Raw genomic sequence first — 17,727 nt, 5'->3', positions numbered from 1 at the left:
TGGCATGTTGCAGCTATGGTAATAATCTTTTATGATGGATTGTTATCTATTACTCAGTAGGTTTTATTTCACAAAGCCAACAGGCAAAATGAACGAGAATGCTCCCTTTGATAGAACCATTAATCACATCCTTGAAAGTTTATTTCTCTTTTTGACACTGTCAGACATGAAACAGAAATAGACTTTGAAAGTCATTTCAATTGAACCTGAGGTCAAATATGAGGAAGAATGAGCTTAACACACCCAATTATTGGGTATGTTCAAAAGCAATAGACAGTTTAATTTATGACACCTTATAAAGTAATGGAAGTATGTTTAACACTGAGATAAAAATCAGAATAGTGTAGCACAAGAAGCTGAGAGAGCTCGAATGAATGATGACCCTTCCGGAATGTTCTCAGAGTGTTCATTATCATGACCCTGTTGCAGCACGAGCAACATATATATTGGTTTTGTTAAAGTTTTTTTTCTCTCTCTATCTCTGTGAGGTACATCTAGTGATTATGTCTTAATGTAATGCCTGTAATGCCTTTCTCAGGGGAGTACCACCTTGTGATGGATGACTCTGTGATGAGCCCCTCTGGCCGACTGGAGAGTGACGTCTTTAACGCGTCCGAGGAGTCGTGCCTGGAGTTCTGGTACCACGTGCCAGCTGGCCACAACAGCACAGAGCTAAGGGTCCTCCTGAGGCGTGCAGACACAGACACAGGGGAGACACAGCTGTGGAGCTCGTCCACCACGGAGGACACCGATGCCTGGAGGCAAGAGTTCCTTCCCCTGGGGCAGTCAGAGGAGATGGGCATGCAGGTATGATGACCTACCATAAACACTCAATTACAGTGTAAAGGTGAAATCCGCCATGCTTATCCAATACACTTTTAATCCATTTTGGTGGATAAAATATCTCATCATGGTGCTCTCGCGGTCTGTTCTGCATGCTGTCTCAATAAGTCTCCAGTGTTACACAGTCTTGGCTCAGCAAATGGAGGAAAAAACAAAGTAGCTTGGATCGATCCACAAACAACTCCAGCTAACCAACACATTGCTTTAGGAACAGGCATGGACAGGAGGGGTGTTCCAGGGAGTGGCTGTTATATTAGTATCACAGCCTGTACCTGTCCCTCCTTTCAGCTTATCTCCCTCTGTAGTTCAGTAGAGTCAAAGAGATAATGGGCTCAGATTGTATATGACATAATGATAGGTAGGCTACACCCTTCTGTATGTATGCACTGATGTATCCATTATGGTAGCATGCGACAGCATAATGGCTGTTAAACAGTGTAGTATGATATAAGTGTTCCTGTACTCCTGAGGTTAAGAGCTATACATATTCTCTGTTTACCTATAGGGGATATACCTATAGGCTATACCTATATCTAGGTGATGGCAAGACAAAGTGTTTTATGACTGAGAAACTGCAATCCTGTAAAACTGTCTTTATTCCAGTGGTGCTACGGCACAGTTCTGTTAGACTTCTGCACATATTTGAACAGGGCACGGCAATAGGAGTATAACAGGTCTTTGTCTTTGTCAGGTGGTATTTGAGATGGCCCAAGATCTTCCCGAGGATGGGGAGGTCGCCATTGATAAAGTTGGAATCAGGAAAGGACAGTGTGGTATGTCATTTTTGTACATCTGTGTAGTTACATTGAAGTCATTATGTAATAGTTCAGATTTAAACAGGCTGTTGAAGTCAGGTTAATAGGATTTTTTTACATGACAAAGTTATACTGAAAAATAAATCATAAATTTTGAACAATAGTCCTTGCTGCAGAAATTGTAAATATTCAAATTTAATTTTAATTTAATATAAAAATGTATTCATTTGATTTTAAATACTTTTTTTCAAATGTCTGATTTGCAGGGGTGCAGTGTCAGGATGGGAGTGAGTTCTGGACAGACGAGGCCACCCGTTGTGTGTGCAGCGGGGGCCGACTCTCATGTTCCCCGGCCACCTGCCCAGAGGGACACACCTGCGTCCAGTCGGCCCCAACCGGCAGCTCTGAACTCTCCGGCACCTGTGTTGCCCACAGCAAGCCTCGCTACACCACTTTTGACGGGGTCAACTTCGGCTTCGTGGGGCCCTGCACCTATATCCTGGCCAAGACGTGCGCTGAGGGAGCGACAGAGCAGCCTCTACCCTTCATCGTGGAGGCGGAGAACGAGCAGCAGGGGAACTCGTCCGTCTCATCTGTCCAGCAGGTGAACGTGGACCTAAAGGGTGTCCACCTGTCCATGCTGAGGAAGGAGTTTAAAAGAGTTATGGTGAGTCTCGTGGTGACAGTGAACTCTCTCAGTCAAATTAGCCATAGGTTGCATTCCCAGTCGTCTCGCAAGGCGAGAAATTACTCTGTAAATGTCAGCAGGAAAGGAATAATTAAACCTCTCAATCCAGAACTCAACAAGTAGTTTTTTTTTTAATATCTCTGCCTTTGAAGTGAGAACTCAGAATATGCAGATATTGGTAGAGGTATGGTATTCTTGCTCACACTGAGCACAAGCACTGATGGGTTTCAGGTGAATGGCATGTGGAGAAGTCTTCCCTTGAGCCTGAGTGGAGGGACTATCACAATCAAAAAAAAAGGAGCCAAAGTGATTCTGAAGACAGACTTCCTCCTGACCGTGTCCTACCACGCCTCTGGGGAGGTGCGGGTGACGGTTCCCGGCCAGTACTTGGGCAAGCTCTGCGGCATGTGCGGCAACTTCAACCACATCAAAGAGGATGACTTCATTCGGCCGGACGGCTTGCTGGCGGCCGACGCAGACACCCTGGGCCAGAGTTGGCAGAGCGGCAGTACTCGGTGCGACGCGCCCGTTCTGCCCAGCGTGTGCTGGGGCCAGGAGACGCTGGAGTACGCATCGGAGCCCTACTGTGGCGCCGTCCTGGCAGCCGACGGGCCGTTCGCCGCCTGCTCGGGAGCCCTGAGCGCCGAGAGCTTCATTGCCAGCTGTGTGTTGGACATGTGCACCACCCACGGGGACCCGGAGACCCTGTGCGACCTGCTCAACACCTACGCCATCACCTGTGGCCAGGCCGGCATCACCGTGCCCCAGTGGAGAAACAGCTCGTTCTGCCGTATGTACTGCACAGCATGTCTAACCCATCAAAAGAACAAACACATGATATGACAAATAAAAACAGACCAATATATAGGTGCACTGTAAATTTGCAATTCCATCTTATTAGATGCATTCAGTGTGAATTCATCTTTAGTGAGAAATATAACCAAAACATGTGATGACTCTTAACAGCTGTGCAGGAACACCTGGCGCTGCATCCTATGCCTCTTCTTCCCTTTGATTATGCATTGATTATGTGTCGACTATACTAAAACCACCCAAGTGAAGGTCCATCTCTCTCCTGTCCCTGTCCAGCTCTGGTGTGTGCTGAGAACAGCCACTATAACGCCTGTGCCAGTGGGTGCCCCGAGGTCTGCTCCAGCATGGACGTGGCAGAGTCCTGCGGAGGGCAGTGTGAGGAGAGGTGCGAGTGTGACCCTGGCTTCATGCTGAGCGCAGGGAGCTGTGTGCCCGCCCAGGACTGTGGCTGCTGGGTGGGCGGGGAACACTACGAGGTGAGCCACTGGTCTTTAACACACATGGCTATTGCCAAGACACAGATCATTAACAATCATACGCTCAACATCAGTGAGGCTCACTTGTGGTGATGTTGAAAGAAATTGATAGCATGTTCACTGATAGTGATAATAATTAGATGGAGTGATATGGTGAAGGCGTCCAGATGAAGACCAACATGGAAAAAAACAAAGCTGAATTGGAAGTTCAAAGGATGTGTTACCGCTGGGTTTATATCTGCCATATCTTATCTTTGTTATTAGAAAGGCATGACGTTCATGGCAGGGCAGTGTGACAGGCTTTGCCACTGCATGGGCCAGGACAATGTCCTGTGCTCTGCCTCGTCCTGCTCCGCCGACCAGGTCTGCAAGGTCAGGTACGGGGTCATGGGCTGCGAGCGCCCTGAGCTGGTCACCTGTTACGTCTACGGTGACCCCCATTACATCACCTTCGACGGCAAGGCCTACAACTTCCAGGGCGGCTGCAACTACACGCTGGCAAAGACGTGCGGCCCCACGCCTGTTCAATTTACTGTGACGACCCGCAACCAGAACTCTGTGCGTCCCACCTGGTCAGCACTGGAGTCTGTGGCCCTCGAGTTGGACGGCCTCCACATCGCCATGAGGACGGGCAAAAGAGTCTATGTGAGTCGGCCTTGCAACTCACTATTAAGTGGTTTTATATTGAGACTGTCACAGTGAAACACTAGAAAGTGCTTTTAGAATCTCATAAAAAAGCTCTTTAGGGGTTTTTTTGTCTCAAAGTATCATTATTCATTTATGTCTGTGTCAGAGACACTTGAATGTCCTTCAAAAGCCAATAAGGTGGTTAACATCAGCATGAAATATTTTGCCAAGCAGTAGGTCCATGAATATATAGCAAGATTGTGTTTCATAGAACTACAAAATTATTTTATAGGTTAGTTATTGTAGCACGACTTGCCTCATCTTTACCTGTTCATCTCTCTCACCTGCTTCTGTGTTGTGTCTGAATGACAGGTAAACGGAGCTGAGGTTTTCCCACCTATGGCACCTAGCGCTGCCATCGACATATCCTTTAATGGATCCTATGTTCACCTGCACACTGACTTTGGACTGTCCCTCCTCTTTGACGGCGAGAACCGTCTCTTCCTCCAAGTGGATGAACGCTACAAGGGGCAGATATGTGGCCTATGTGGCACGTACTCTGGCAGCCAGTTTGATGATTTCGTGACCCCCGACGGAGAGCTCCTCGGCAGGCCAGGCCCGTTTGGGAACAGCTGGAAGGTGGCAGACACCGACTGGACGTGAGTTACTTTATCTGTGTGCATCTCTTCCCTCTTCTACTGTAGCTTATAAGTTGTTCACAACGGCCATCTAAGGGTATACTTATTGTCAGCGTGCACTTTACTATACTATAGCGTGCACTATACTATATTGCTCAAAAAAATTAAGGGAACACTTCAATCATACCATCCAGTGGATCGGTACTCTGACACTGTTTGGTTCTTAGCATGTAAAACTTTTGAGGTGAGTGTTTTATTTTGCAATAACCGTCAGACATTATGTGAATGTAGTTTGAGAATGGAGAAAAGGGTGGAAGGTTTTAAAAAAATGTGTTTTAACAATTGTGGAAATTCAAATTTAATTCAAATTAAAACAGTGTTCACTTAATTTTTTTGAGCAGTATATTATAGATGTAACATACCATTATATCTATTCATCTGTATGAAGGTAAACTTATTTTGTATGGGTTTTTAAAAAAAAAAAAAAAAAAAAAAAAACATTATTTGTTTTCTTTTTTTTTACTGTATATGATAAGCTGATGTGTTAGGTTTAAAGGTTGTATCAGCAATTTCAGGCCCAAAAAAGGCCCAAACATAAATGATCACATTCATCTAATCTTTACTAATGATCCGCTAGCTGCCCCATAAGCAGGCCGTCAAAAAAACGTGTCTCTGTAGGCAGCCTAGGCTCCAAGATCTGTACACAAAAACAATTCCATCAAGGGTTGGCAACCTACTTAAAGGCAAAATAAAGTGTTTCAACCAATAACCGATGAGATGCGCGCTTAGGAGAGTTTTAATTGCACGGGAGGGAGGGGTAGGGGAGGGAGTAGCGAGCTAGCTCTCTGTTTTGTTTGAACATCAACAGAAGTGACGTATCCCTGCTATCGCTGATACAACCTTTAACCAAGTGCTCACTTGTACTGGCTGTTTGTTTGTCCATCAAACAGTTGCACAGACGAATCCGCCGTGCAGCCAACCTGCCCCCCCGAGCTGCAGCAGCAGGGTTTCCAGGAGTGTCGTAAGATGTTCGGGGACACTTTCATGGCCTGCCACATGTTCGTGCCCCCACAAATTTATGTGGACAGCTGTGTGTACGACCACTGTGCCACCATCGGGGACCTGGACAAGCTCTGTGCCTCGCTGGAGTCCTATGTGAGAGCCTGCGAGATAAACGGGGTGGCGCTGGGGGACTGGAGGAAAGACACCGTCTGTGGTGAGCTGCTACTTCAACTGCATTCAACTTCCATATCGTCACCTTCCTAATAATGGCATAAGTCATTTTTTTCAGGTTTTTTGGAAAACACAAAGAAGTTGAATGATGATTCAGGCAAAAAAAAAGTCAAAAAATTACTAAATGCCATTATTTTAGGAAGGTGACGATATTTGGTAACACTTTACTTGACAGTATCGACATAAGCGTGACATGACACTGTCATGAACACATGACACTCTTATTACACGTGAACCCTAACCCTAATCCTAACCTCAAACCCTAATCCTAATCCTAATCCTAACCCTAACCCTAACTCTAACTCTAACCCTAACCCTAACCTCAATCCTAACCTAACTTGTTAACTCGAGACAAAAACCGAATGACACTTAATGACAGAAGCGTCATAAACATTCATGACTTGTTTATGACACGTTCATGACACTGTCGTGACACTCTTATGTCGAAACTGTCAAGTAAAGTGTAACCCTATATTTTACTGACTTGCCATGAGTATCTCAACATTGTATTAGTCAGAATTCATTCATTGTACTAACCACTCCTCATTCTTGTCATTATGTGTATAAAAATGATTGACCGCTGTTTTGCTGTGGCTTTCTTTACAGCCACAGCCACAGCCATACCAATTACAACAACTCCAACCACCCCATCTCCAGCTCGTAAGCACTCTCACATTTCAATACAACTATTCAAATGATCATGACTGTGAGAAAAGACAGGACTACCCACTCAACTATATTATTTCTGTTTTAATTACAGATTGCCCATTAAACTGCAATTTTGACACTGATGAATGTGGATGGCATCAGCTTGTGCAGGACAGTTTCGATTGGACCAGACAGTCAGGCTCCACCCCTTCGGACCTCACTGGACCATCCAGTGATCACACAACAGGAAGTAAGCCCCCCATGTGCTATCAACGGCATCCTATGGAAGTTTTTACCTTAATACAAGAGCTTCAAAGTCATTTTGATCTTGTAATAGGGAGAATGGTGCCTTTCCAGCACCATTTAAAAATAATCCACAACTGTAGGGGGGGGGGGGGCAAGTAGCAAAAAAAAAAAACATAATTTGCACTGGATTACTTTAAAAGAGAATTCTGGCATTTTTCACATATCTCTGTTTCTCGAGGTCACCGAATGCTGTCGGTACGAAAACAAATAAATAATAATAATCATAATCATGCCCCCAACGTGTAGCACTGTAGCTGCCTGGCTGCTCTAGGAGTTGGCTGCAGCAACTCAAGCTTTTCGTGCGCTCAATGACATGCATTCTCCTTTGCTCAATTGTAGTTCAGTTTCTAATTACCTCCTCGCTTCGCAGGTGGCTACTACATGCACCTGGAAGGTGACGACGGGGTCCATGGCGACTCGGCCCGTATGATGAGCCCGGCGTGCACCGTGCCAGGCGACCACTGCCTGCGCTTCTGGTACCACATGTACGGCACGTCCTTCCTTATGGCACTCAACGTCTACCAGCTGGTTGACAACAAGGCCACAAAGGTCTGGTCCAAACTCAACAACCAGGGCAACTACTGGCAAGAGGCGAAGGTGAACATTAAGGTGTCCGGGCCGTTTCAGGTGAGAGTCCACTCTGAAGAAGTATATGGGAACTGATGACACACTGGCAGGTTACACTTATCTAGTAGATATGCAAAAGGATAGGATAGCAGTCTCCTGTCCTGTACAGCTTATTCTCATCAGTCTGCATTGATTTTGCCAGTCAGTAGTCTGAATGTCTATATTGTTCTTGATATTCTTTATTGCCAAATACTCACATGAATAAACATAGCTTTTTTGGAAAGCATTATAGATATATCAAAGAATAAACAGTGGTGGTGTTGTTATTTTGAACAGCACCATGCCTGATTCCTCTGAGTCAGTCATCTGATGTCTTCCTTGAAATGATTGGTTCTATATTATACTAATGCTCTGTTGGATTGAAAAGGTTCTTCCACATCAGCAGTCTAAAGATAAGATTATCTGTTCCAAACTGCTGCTAGCACTGTTGTCAAGGATTACATTTCATTACATTCCAGCACTGTTTTGTCCAGCAAGAGTTCAAAACCTTATTTTCACAAGGTGCATGCCTGTGCCCTGTAGATCATTGTGGAAGCAATCAGAGGTTCCACTGAGTTGTCTGACGTGGCACTGGATGATGTCTCGATAACATATGGAGGATGTGGAGGTGAGGTCAGATGTTATGAATGAAACACTCTTCACTAATTTCGATCTCAGTGTTGTTATACTGTAGTTTTTTCTTTACATTTCAGAAAAAATGACCCGTATTTGTAATTTTTTATCTCCAAAAAAAGATTCATCGAGCACAGGCATAAACCCTACAACACTCCCCCCGGTGACAAATGGAAACTCAGGAAATCCCCACCCAGGTAAGTTTTGCACATCAGGAATCCTTATGTAGGCTTAATAAGGCATCAGAGTATAGAACATGCCCTCAGCAACATGCAGTACTCATTCAATTCAAATGTGTTTCACGTCTCCCACAGTCTGTGACATCGTCTGTAATTTCGACAATAGCCTCTGTTCATGGCACCAGCTGCCCACTGACAGTTTTGATTGGACATGGCAGAGTGGCTCCACCCCTACTCTGATGACAGGTCCCTCCTCAGATCACACCAGTGGAGGTAACAACATTTACTCACAACTATATTCTACTTTACATAACTTGAATAACACAATCTCATGATTGTCTATCCATATCAATCATGTAAGTATACTATCCCTGTAACCACAGCAAATGAGACCCAGTCACCTTGTCTATTTGAAACAATTCAAATGTCAAAGTTGTTCCAATTCTGGATATGAAGACATGATATAGACTTGCTCTTTAAAGTCATTCCTAAAGGTCAATCATATGCTTTCCAGGTGGCCATTACCTATATGTTGAAGGAGACGGAGAGCATAACGGTGACACGGCTCGCATCCTGAGTGGAGAATGTTCTGATCCGGGTCCCCAGTGCCTTCAGTTCTGGTACCACATGTATGGCACAGCAGACACCATGGGCCTGAGCGTGTATCTTCTGGAGGACCGACTGGCACAAGGAGTTTGGACCAAGAGGAACAACCAAGGAGATGAATGGCATAAAGCAGAGATTGACCTGATGACTACGAGCCCATTTCAGGTGACTAAAGCTTTCATGGTCACTACCACGTACAATTGATAATACATAAAAGGTCAAAATATGTTACATATCATTACTATGTTCACTAGATAATTTTAGAGGGACGCAGAGGAACAACCGAACTCTCTGATGTGGCCGTGGATGATATCTCACTTTATCGTGGTTCCTGCGCAGGTATTTAACACCTACTTACAGAATAAAATTGACAGGGTTCCCATGGGTCATGGAATGTCTGGAATATCATGGAATTTTAATAATGTCTCTTCCACATTTATTCATTGGCAGAAGCATTTATCCAAAGCGACTTACACATCTCAGTTAATGCCTGTTAAAAGGAATTATTCAGATCCTTTAATAATCTTGTGTTGCTTCTGTCTATCTCCTTTTTCATTTCATCACAAAGACTTAGTGAAACCAGTTTCCCCTTCTCCCACTTCAAGTGTAAATATCTCAGCAACTACAGTCATGCTAGAGACAACAGCACCTCCAGTTAATCCAGAAACACCAGCACCTCCAGTTGATCCAGAAACGCCAGCACCTCCAGTAAACCCAGAGACACCAGCACCTCCAGTAAATCCAGAAACGGCAGCACCTCCAGTTAACCCAGAAACACCAGCACCTCCAGTTAACCCAGAGACACCAGCACCTCCAGTAAATCCAGAAACACCAGCACCTCCAGTTAACCCAGAAACACCAGCACCTCCAGTTAACCCAGAAACGGCAGCACCTCCAGTTAATCCAGAGACACCAGCACCACCAGTTAATCCAGAAACGCCAGCACCACCAGTTAACCCAGAAACACCAGCACCTCCAGTTAATCCAGAGACACCAGCACCACCAGTTAATCCAGAAACGCCAGCACCTCCAGTTAATCCAGAAACGCCAGCACCACCAGTTAACCCGGAGACACCAGCACCACCAGTTAATCCAGAAACACCAGCACCACCAGTTAATCCAGAGACACCAGCACCTCCAGTAAACCCAGAAACGCCAGCACCACCAGTTAATCCCGAAACGCCAGCACCACCAGTTAACCCAGAAACGGCAGCACCTCCAGTTAACCCAGAAACACCAGCACCACCAGTTAATCCAGAGACACCAGCACCTCCAGTAAACCCAGAAACGCCAGCACCACCAGTTAATCCAGAAACGCCAGCACCTCCAGTTAACCCAGAAACACCAGCACCTCCAGTTAATCCAGAGACACCAGCACCACCAGTTAATCCAGAGACACCAGCACCTCCAGTAAATCCAGAAACACCAGCACCACCAGTTAATCCAGAAACGCCAGCACCTCCAGTTAATCCAGAAACGCCAGCACCACCAGTTAACCCAGAAACACCAGCACCACCAGTTAATCCAGAGACACCAGCACCTCCAGTTAACCCGGAGACACCAGCACCACCAGTTAATCCAGAAACACCAGCACCACCAGTTAATCCAGAGACACCAGCACCTCCAGTAAACCCAGAAACGCCAGCACCACCAGTTAATCCAGAAACGCCAGTTAACCCAGAAACGCCTGCACCTCCAGTTAACCCAGAAACACCAGCACCACCAGTTAACCCAGAGACACCAGCACCTCCAGTAAACCCAGAAACGCCAGCACCACCAGTTAACCCAGAGACGCCAGCACCTCCAGTTAACCCAGAAACACCAGCACCTCCAGTTAATCCAGAGACACCAGCACCACCAGTTAATCCAGAGACACCAGCACCTCCAGTAAATCCAGAGACACCAGCACCTCCTCCAGTAAACCCAGAAACCCCAGCTCCCCCAACAGTCAAACCCACCACATCTGCACCAACCACTCCAGAGCCAAGTACGTCTTAACTTCCTGAAATCACGTCCACCCTACCCTTTGCAAATTATACAATGTCGTTAAACTATTTTTTATCGTGGCTTGTTTCTGACAATCTCTTAATGTCACAAACAATCTGACTACAAGCACTAGTTTCTACACAGACCTGTGGATATCAGAGCACACTAATGTCCTTGTGTCCTCATTCTGTGCAGCCCCATCGTGTCCAAAGAATAGCCACTTCACTGACTGCATGCCTGCCTGTCAGCCCACCTGTAAGCACCTGCACGGCTCTCCGCACTGCGACACAAATGAACCATGTGTGGGGGGCTGTGTGTGCAATGACGGCTTTGTGCTCAAGGACAGAGTGTGTGTGCCCATCCGAAAGTGTGGCTGCCAGGACAACAAAGGACAGAACCATTATGTAAGTGACAAATTAGTGATAATTATCCACAATGTGTGTGTTTGTGTATGTGTGTGTGTGTGTGTGTGTGTGTGTGTGTGTGTGTGTGTGTGTGTGTGTGTGTGTGTCTGTGTTTGGACAAAACATTCATGAGGAGACAGGCATAAACAAAATATTACATACAACACATTTTTTTCCATTAATTGGGATTGCTTTGCCAGCTAAATATGTCTGGGGCTACAAACATTATCATTTTGAGAACTTAGCCATAACTAAATTAATTCACTAAAAAGTCATAGCTGAACTTATCTTAAATGTCACAATGCTAAGCAGTCACAGCAAAGTTGTATTCTGTTGTCATTCCAGTTTGATGAGGTCTGGTACACAGATCACTGTGAGAAGAGGTGTGAGTGTGAGGAGGATGATGGTGAAGGACACATTGAGTGTGACGATGATGAGTGTGACGGGGATGACATCTGCTATATGGATGGAGAGGGAGAATACACGTGCAAGTCCACAGGTAAACATGGGAGGGCAAAGACTGATAGAATACTGATTACAAGTAGCACACATACTGATAGAAATACATGCCTCACTTGTCATCGTGTCTGCATAAATGAATCTGCTGTAAACACATGCATTCAACACATTTTGTGGACTCTTGTGCACTTTATAGGTTAGATAGCTTTTTCAGAGTACATGTTATGGATGAAGCCTGTAGAATCTTTAACCACACAAATGCCACGTTCTCAAAACAACTGTTTGCCATATTTTCTGACAGACTTCAGTGAGTGCACTATTGAGGAAGACCCCGAGTACAGAACGTTCGACGATATGAAGCATGACTTTGAGGGGACCCACTCTTATGTCCTGGTCCAATCAATTGGTCTGCCAAAGAACCTCCCCGACGTCTATGTTGAGGGCATCAACCGAATAAAGAATGATCAGGATGGGGACAGCAGCGAGGAAGACCATGATGATGACCATGACAGCAGAGGAAGAGACGACAGCAGTGAAGAGGATGGCAGCAATGAACATGGAGACAGTGGCTTCCCAAGGGAGCTAAAGATCAGAGTCTACAACCACACTGTGGAATTTAAGAAGAACAGGAAACTTTATGTAAGTCATTCAACATTGGACTGTGCTTTTGGAATATTCTCAGTGCAGCACTGTTTTGTCTTGACAGATTTTTCACACCAACTACATGTTTTTTACCTAGTGCATGGTTGGGTCATAGGTCACACTGTTCTTGGCAAAGTAATATATTTTCCTGTCTTTGTCGGGAATGTTCTTCCGTGAACAGTACTTCCGTGAGTCTGTGATCAAACTTGTGATCTGTGACCTGAATGCCATTGTCTATGTGACTCAGATAAGTGAGATAAGAAGTGTTAGAATGATGCGGTAGTGTTGCAGCAGCAGTAGTGAGGTGATTCTCTGTTAAACTGCAATCACTGCTTACCTGGTACATTGTCCTTCAGTCAACTCTCTGGCAGGTGTCAATAAAACATGGTACTCTGGACTTTTCTTCACCAGGTGTTACCTTCTAAATATCATTTACTTCTAATACACGTTTGACTAAACTTCAAAATGCAGCTGCAGACAAATAAATGTTACAGGGTCATTCATAAAGTACCTTTAAATAGGCATCTAGAATAGATTATATTCAAACGTGGAAAGGCAAAGGAAGCATACTGCCCTCTGCTGGTCTTTCTGATTAACTGTTGTTTTATATGTACATCACCATGCATGAAAAATGCTGTGAGATAAGCACACATAAGCAACTGTGATACTGAATGTGAAGTCTCTCTCTCTCTTTCTCTCTCATGCAGGTGGATGGTATGAGGTCTCAACCACCAGTATCACCAACCACAGGTCTCAAGGTCCTTCAGCGATCCTCTCGCATCTACCTTAAAACAGACTTTGGATTCTCTGTGGAGTTTAATGGAATTGGCAAAACTGGTAAATAAGATCACAACATTCATATTAACTATCAATATATAAAGTTATTAGTAATAAAGAAACCTTTCTTGAATTTCCAACAGTGATGCCTTCAAGGGTTAATTCCAAACCACTCACTCTAGTGTACAATACAACAACCATTTTTACGCCCTTGAGCTCATTCAGTTTGGACAAAATCGATTGATTGTTTTGTGCTGTCATTGTAATGCTGCAGAGATCATCCTGCCACACACATACAAGAGGAGAGTGGGAGGACTGTGTGGGAACTTTGACGGCAAGAAGAAGAACGACATGATGAAGCCAGATGGCAGCCAGGCCAAACGTGTTAAGGAATTTGGAGAGAGTTGGAGAGTGACAGAGGAGAGGCTGAATATAAGATGGAGGTAAACGGGGCAAATATGCACGCAGACACACACACACACACACACACACACACAGACATGTACACAAAAACATGTCCACACACATGTATAAACATAAACGTACACAAACACATGTACACAAACACAGATGCACGCACGCATGCACGCGCACGCACACACACACACCTGCACATGTGTACACACCTGTGTGCACACCTGACACATTATTCAGACTTGCAACAGGTGCTTAATTTATGGTTTCAATGCTATAATCATTAATAATGTAAGAAAAACCTTTAAGAAATACATATATGTTTATAACTGTTTACCCCAACATTCTAAATCAATTGTATACACCATATTGCTATGTAGCATAGTAATATTATACACCATTTAAAAGCTTGAACTCTTGGGAATCCATATATGACAAAATTTTTCATGTACAATCTGTATAGTGCTTTTACATTGTCAGATTAATCTTACTATGTCTCAATCAAAAATGCCCCCCCCACTTCTGCCTTCGGTGCCTCCCTACTTTCTAGCTGCAGTGTATATCCCTTAGCAATAAGTAGATGCAGCATATTGGGTATTGAAATATTCACCGGAAAATTGAACATTCATGTTGTTTTATCCAATATTAGTCGTGCAGATGTATAGTCCATCTTATACTGTACACACCCATTGAACCAACAAAGAAAATGCAAAAATAGAGACTTTTGTGTAATCATTGCATATTTTGTGTAGTCATTCTACACACATACATTCCAAATAGTCTACAAGAAACCTCAAAGTGTAACCTTTCATTTGAGACCAGGATTATGCTTCTACACCAAGAGGTTGCCACACAGTAAGCATTTCATTGTCAGTATGCATCTTGGTAGCCAAAAGTCCTATGGGGAGTTTCCATAGGGCATTTTACAAAATGCATGAGCATTGATGGTAATTTTGATACCATAGATTTAATAGAGAGCCAGTCAGACCAATAGTATGAAAAATCAGGAACAGAGTTTATTTACAATGATGCGCATCAAGGGAGAGACATCATGATTTCACCTAAAGATCCATCAGCTGCTCTAACTAGACAAGGAAATAGTTAGAGTTTAAGTATCCTTCCAGGCTGATGGGAGATGGCGTTGGTCATCCCATCTCACGTGGACTACACTGAATCAGACCCTGATTAGTGGCAGCCTGGCAATCCGGAGCAGATAGCTACTGACGCAGCCATGCAGAACAGTGAAACACTGCAAAGTCATAATATTCCTGCTATCTCTAAACACAGTCACACAGAGATATACACAGGGACAGTACAGATATCATACAGTCATTACATAGAATCATACTTTTAGTATCAAAGTGACCCACTAATGAGAAATGCAGAACATTAACCCACATATTGGAATATTGGACATAATGCAGAACATTAAACCATATATTGGAATATTACACATAAAGTTCTATTCCACTTTCTCTCAGCATATTTTGGCAAATAATGGTCTAAAGTACTCATATTTCATTCTTTATTGATCTACTTTGAGATACAGATTCACAAGCCCTGGTAGTGGGCCTCAGTTGTGTTTCCAAGACAAAATAAATGACCAATAGGGCAGAATGTGGTAATTTCCAGAGATGTACAAAACCGCCTAAAAAGAAAATCATCATTCTACCCTTTGCCACTCTCTGACAGTTCATCACACAGTCAATCTATTCGTACCAAAATAATCTACTAGGCCTCTGCTTTCAAAAGAGGTCAAGCACTTGTGGAAACAGGGCCATTGTTAGTAGGTGGTGTGCAATTTCGAGCAAAAACTCAAAATAGGGGGGTTAATGTAAAGATACTGTACTGATATTTCAACACAATTCAAACAAACAAACGTCAGACTGTTAATCATTTGTTCAAATCCAAATGGTCCATTTGTCACTAGAAGTCCAAATGCAGTGCACAAAGCAAACTGAGTCATGCTCTTGTGATGCTCCTTCCCTTGTGACCTGACGAGAGTAGAAATGTGAGGCCATTTTGTGATGCTTTTAGTCTTTGATCATATGGTTTTCTCTTTATCCAGGCGATCAGCAAGGCGTGGTTTGTCTCGACTCTGAGAGAACATCTACAGGCCAATGGCATGGATTTCATACTTCTTTTTCCTTTAACATAAATATAACTTAAGTGTGTCACATACAGTATACACTAGTGCTTTCATTTATACTGTAGATCCAGTTTATTTTTGTTTGTAATATTTCCTTTTAAGATTTCCTTATGTTCCATAGTCTATTGTACATTAGAGTCATTATATACCTTACATTATAGTAGATGTGAGATGCTTTGTATACATTATATAAGTATTATCATCAAATAAAGTGATAATGTCACATTTCTTTACATTTAGTTTCTTAAATGGTGTCTGTATGACTGTTACGTAAACTATTTAACATCATGAATACCAAATATTTGTTCAAGTAAAACAACCATCCTTTGTCTATGTGTGGCAGACCTTCCAGAAAGATATCTTGCCATTTTTTGCAGTAGAAAACCATTAAACAATACGGGACTATGAAAAAACCTTTGTAATGTGATCCGACCTCAGATGGGTTGACAACAACCCATCTTTTGTGTAAGATTTGACAAGGCAGACAAGGCTGAGGTGCGTGGTATGCTTATGTGTCCTGTTTGTGTTTGTGTTCCGTGTGCAGATAAAGTGGTGATAGCCATCTGCGGAGTGCTGATAATCTGAGCTCCTCTTCATATGTTTACCTCCAATATGTTTTCCAAAGGCAGAGGTCATTCACAGTGATGAACACCTCAGTCAGAACTTCAAAGCCTTAAAACGAGTTGCAGTGACTTAAAACTTACACATCAACCAATCTGCATGAGCTTTCAAAAAGGCAACTAAGAAAAACAACTAAAACTAAACTAAATTATTTAATTTGTTGCGTGCCTTGGCAAAGAAAATGAGATGATACAGTCCTGATGGATGGACTGTATGTGTATATTCATTTCATAGAGATATGAGCAGTACCTAGCCACAGGAATCTTGTCTTGCTGGTAGAGTTATGTACTGTAGCTGGCCATGCCTACTAAATCTCCTTTCAGGAAGATGCTAGTCTGGATGGAACAGATAGCAGACGGCCATTGAAACTATGTAGAATCAACATTGTAGTAGGGTGGCCTATGTGTCTAATTTGGGGGCTTGTGGGATTCGCATGTTCATTTTTGGAGAGTATTATATCTTTGTTCTAGGGGTTCTTACGAGTAAAATAGGGACCCAAATTTTGAAGGACCCAAATCAAAGGTCAAATTCAGAAAAGGTCAAATTTGGTGTTTTGTCCTCCTTTGACCTCACATTGCTGGTATTATAGCATAGGGTTTGGTGCCAAAAAGCAAAGATATTCTACAAGGTAGTGTGCAAAAGTGGGCCACATAAACAATACAACATTATAAAAAATTTTTAGGCTGATGATTGATCTCTTTAACAAGAAATTGTGCCTAAAATTCTCAAAATTGTCCGCTTAAAAAAATAATACTTCAATATCAATACTATCAATTCATGCCTATTAGTGTGCTTGAGTGTAGGCCTAGCCTGCTCTGTCAGTTCTTGTCTACACCCATTCAGAGCACAAAGTGCAGAGATCTCTGTTAAATCAAGTTTAATAGACTTTTACATAGTACCAGCTGAAGTCTGTAAGGCTTTCCGTAGCCTATGTAAGTGTGAAGAAAAGAAAGGGTAAAGGATCAGATAGACAAACAGACAGGTGTGTGTGTGTGTGTGTAAGAGAGAGAAAGAGAAAGAGACACTACAAGCATGGAAGGATTATGAACTTTCAGGCCCCTGGGCCCAGATGTATTAAGGGCCCCCCACTAATTGTTGCGGGGGACATTTTTTTAAAATTTATTTGATGTGATTTCCTGTATTCTGGTGCATTTTGGGGATGGCCAATAGAGTGGCGAAGTCCCGCCCATTCTACTTCCGGTCCATGGGACCTATCTTTCAAAA

At 43.4% G+C, this 17,727-nt stretch overlaps 1 protein-coding gene across 1 annotated transcript; it reads left to right on the top strand.

The window, feature by feature from the left end:
- Positions 1 to 652: 652 nt before the first annotated feature.
- LOC143133373 (uncharacterized) lies at positions 653 to 16,019 on the top strand. The gene is made up of 23 exons (XM_076293137.1): positions 653 to 807; positions 1,535 to 1,616; positions 1,865 to 2,265; positions 2,518 to 3,076; positions 3,376 to 3,575; positions 3,840 to 4,220; positions 4,575 to 4,861; positions 5,791 to 6,056; positions 6,680 to 6,733; positions 6,834 to 6,971; positions 7,398 to 7,654; positions 8,177 to 8,261; positions 8,389 to 8,463; positions 8,581 to 8,718; positions 8,960 to 9,216; positions 9,306 to 9,390; positions 9,620 to 11,038; positions 11,233 to 11,441; positions 11,787 to 11,940; positions 12,202 to 12,539; positions 13,250 to 13,379; positions 13,594 to 13,762; positions 15,802 to 16,019. Exons 1-23 carry the CDS (start codon positions 796 to 798, stop codon positions 15,833 to 15,835), a joined length of 5,730 nt encoding a protein of 1,909 aa, XP_076149252.1. The 5' UTR covers positions 653 to 795; the 3' UTR covers positions 15,836 to 16,019.
- The last annotated feature ends 1,708 nt before the right edge of the window (positions 16,020 to 17,727 follow it).

The sequence above is a fragment of the Alosa pseudoharengus genome, unplaced genomic scaffold, assembly GCF_046254945.1.
Source record: "Alosa pseudoharengus isolate Yale_2024_CS ecotype anadromous, Long Island Sound unplaced genomic scaffold, YU_APseudo_1.1 YU_APseudo_1.1_scf_2, whole genome shotgun sequence".
NCBI classification, from domain to species: domain Eukaryota; kingdom Metazoa; phylum Chordata; class Actinopteri; order Clupeiformes; family Clupeidae; genus Alosa; species Alosa pseudoharengus.
Note: the sequence above shows the minus strand (reverse complement) of the source record. Positions and strands in the feature narration are given on the sequence as shown.

Excerpts from the sequence above, each read along its gene's own strand:
- LOC143133373 (XM_076293137.1), top strand. Across the intron at positions 3,576-3,839 it reads TGGGCGGGGAACACTACGAG|AAAGGCATGACGTTCATGGC; the intron begins GTGAGCCACTGG and ends CTTTGTTATTAG. Across the intron at positions 12,540-13,249 it reads AGAAGAACAGGAAACTTTAT|GTGGATGGTATGAGGTCTCA; the intron begins GTAAGTCATTCA and ends TCTCTCATGCAG.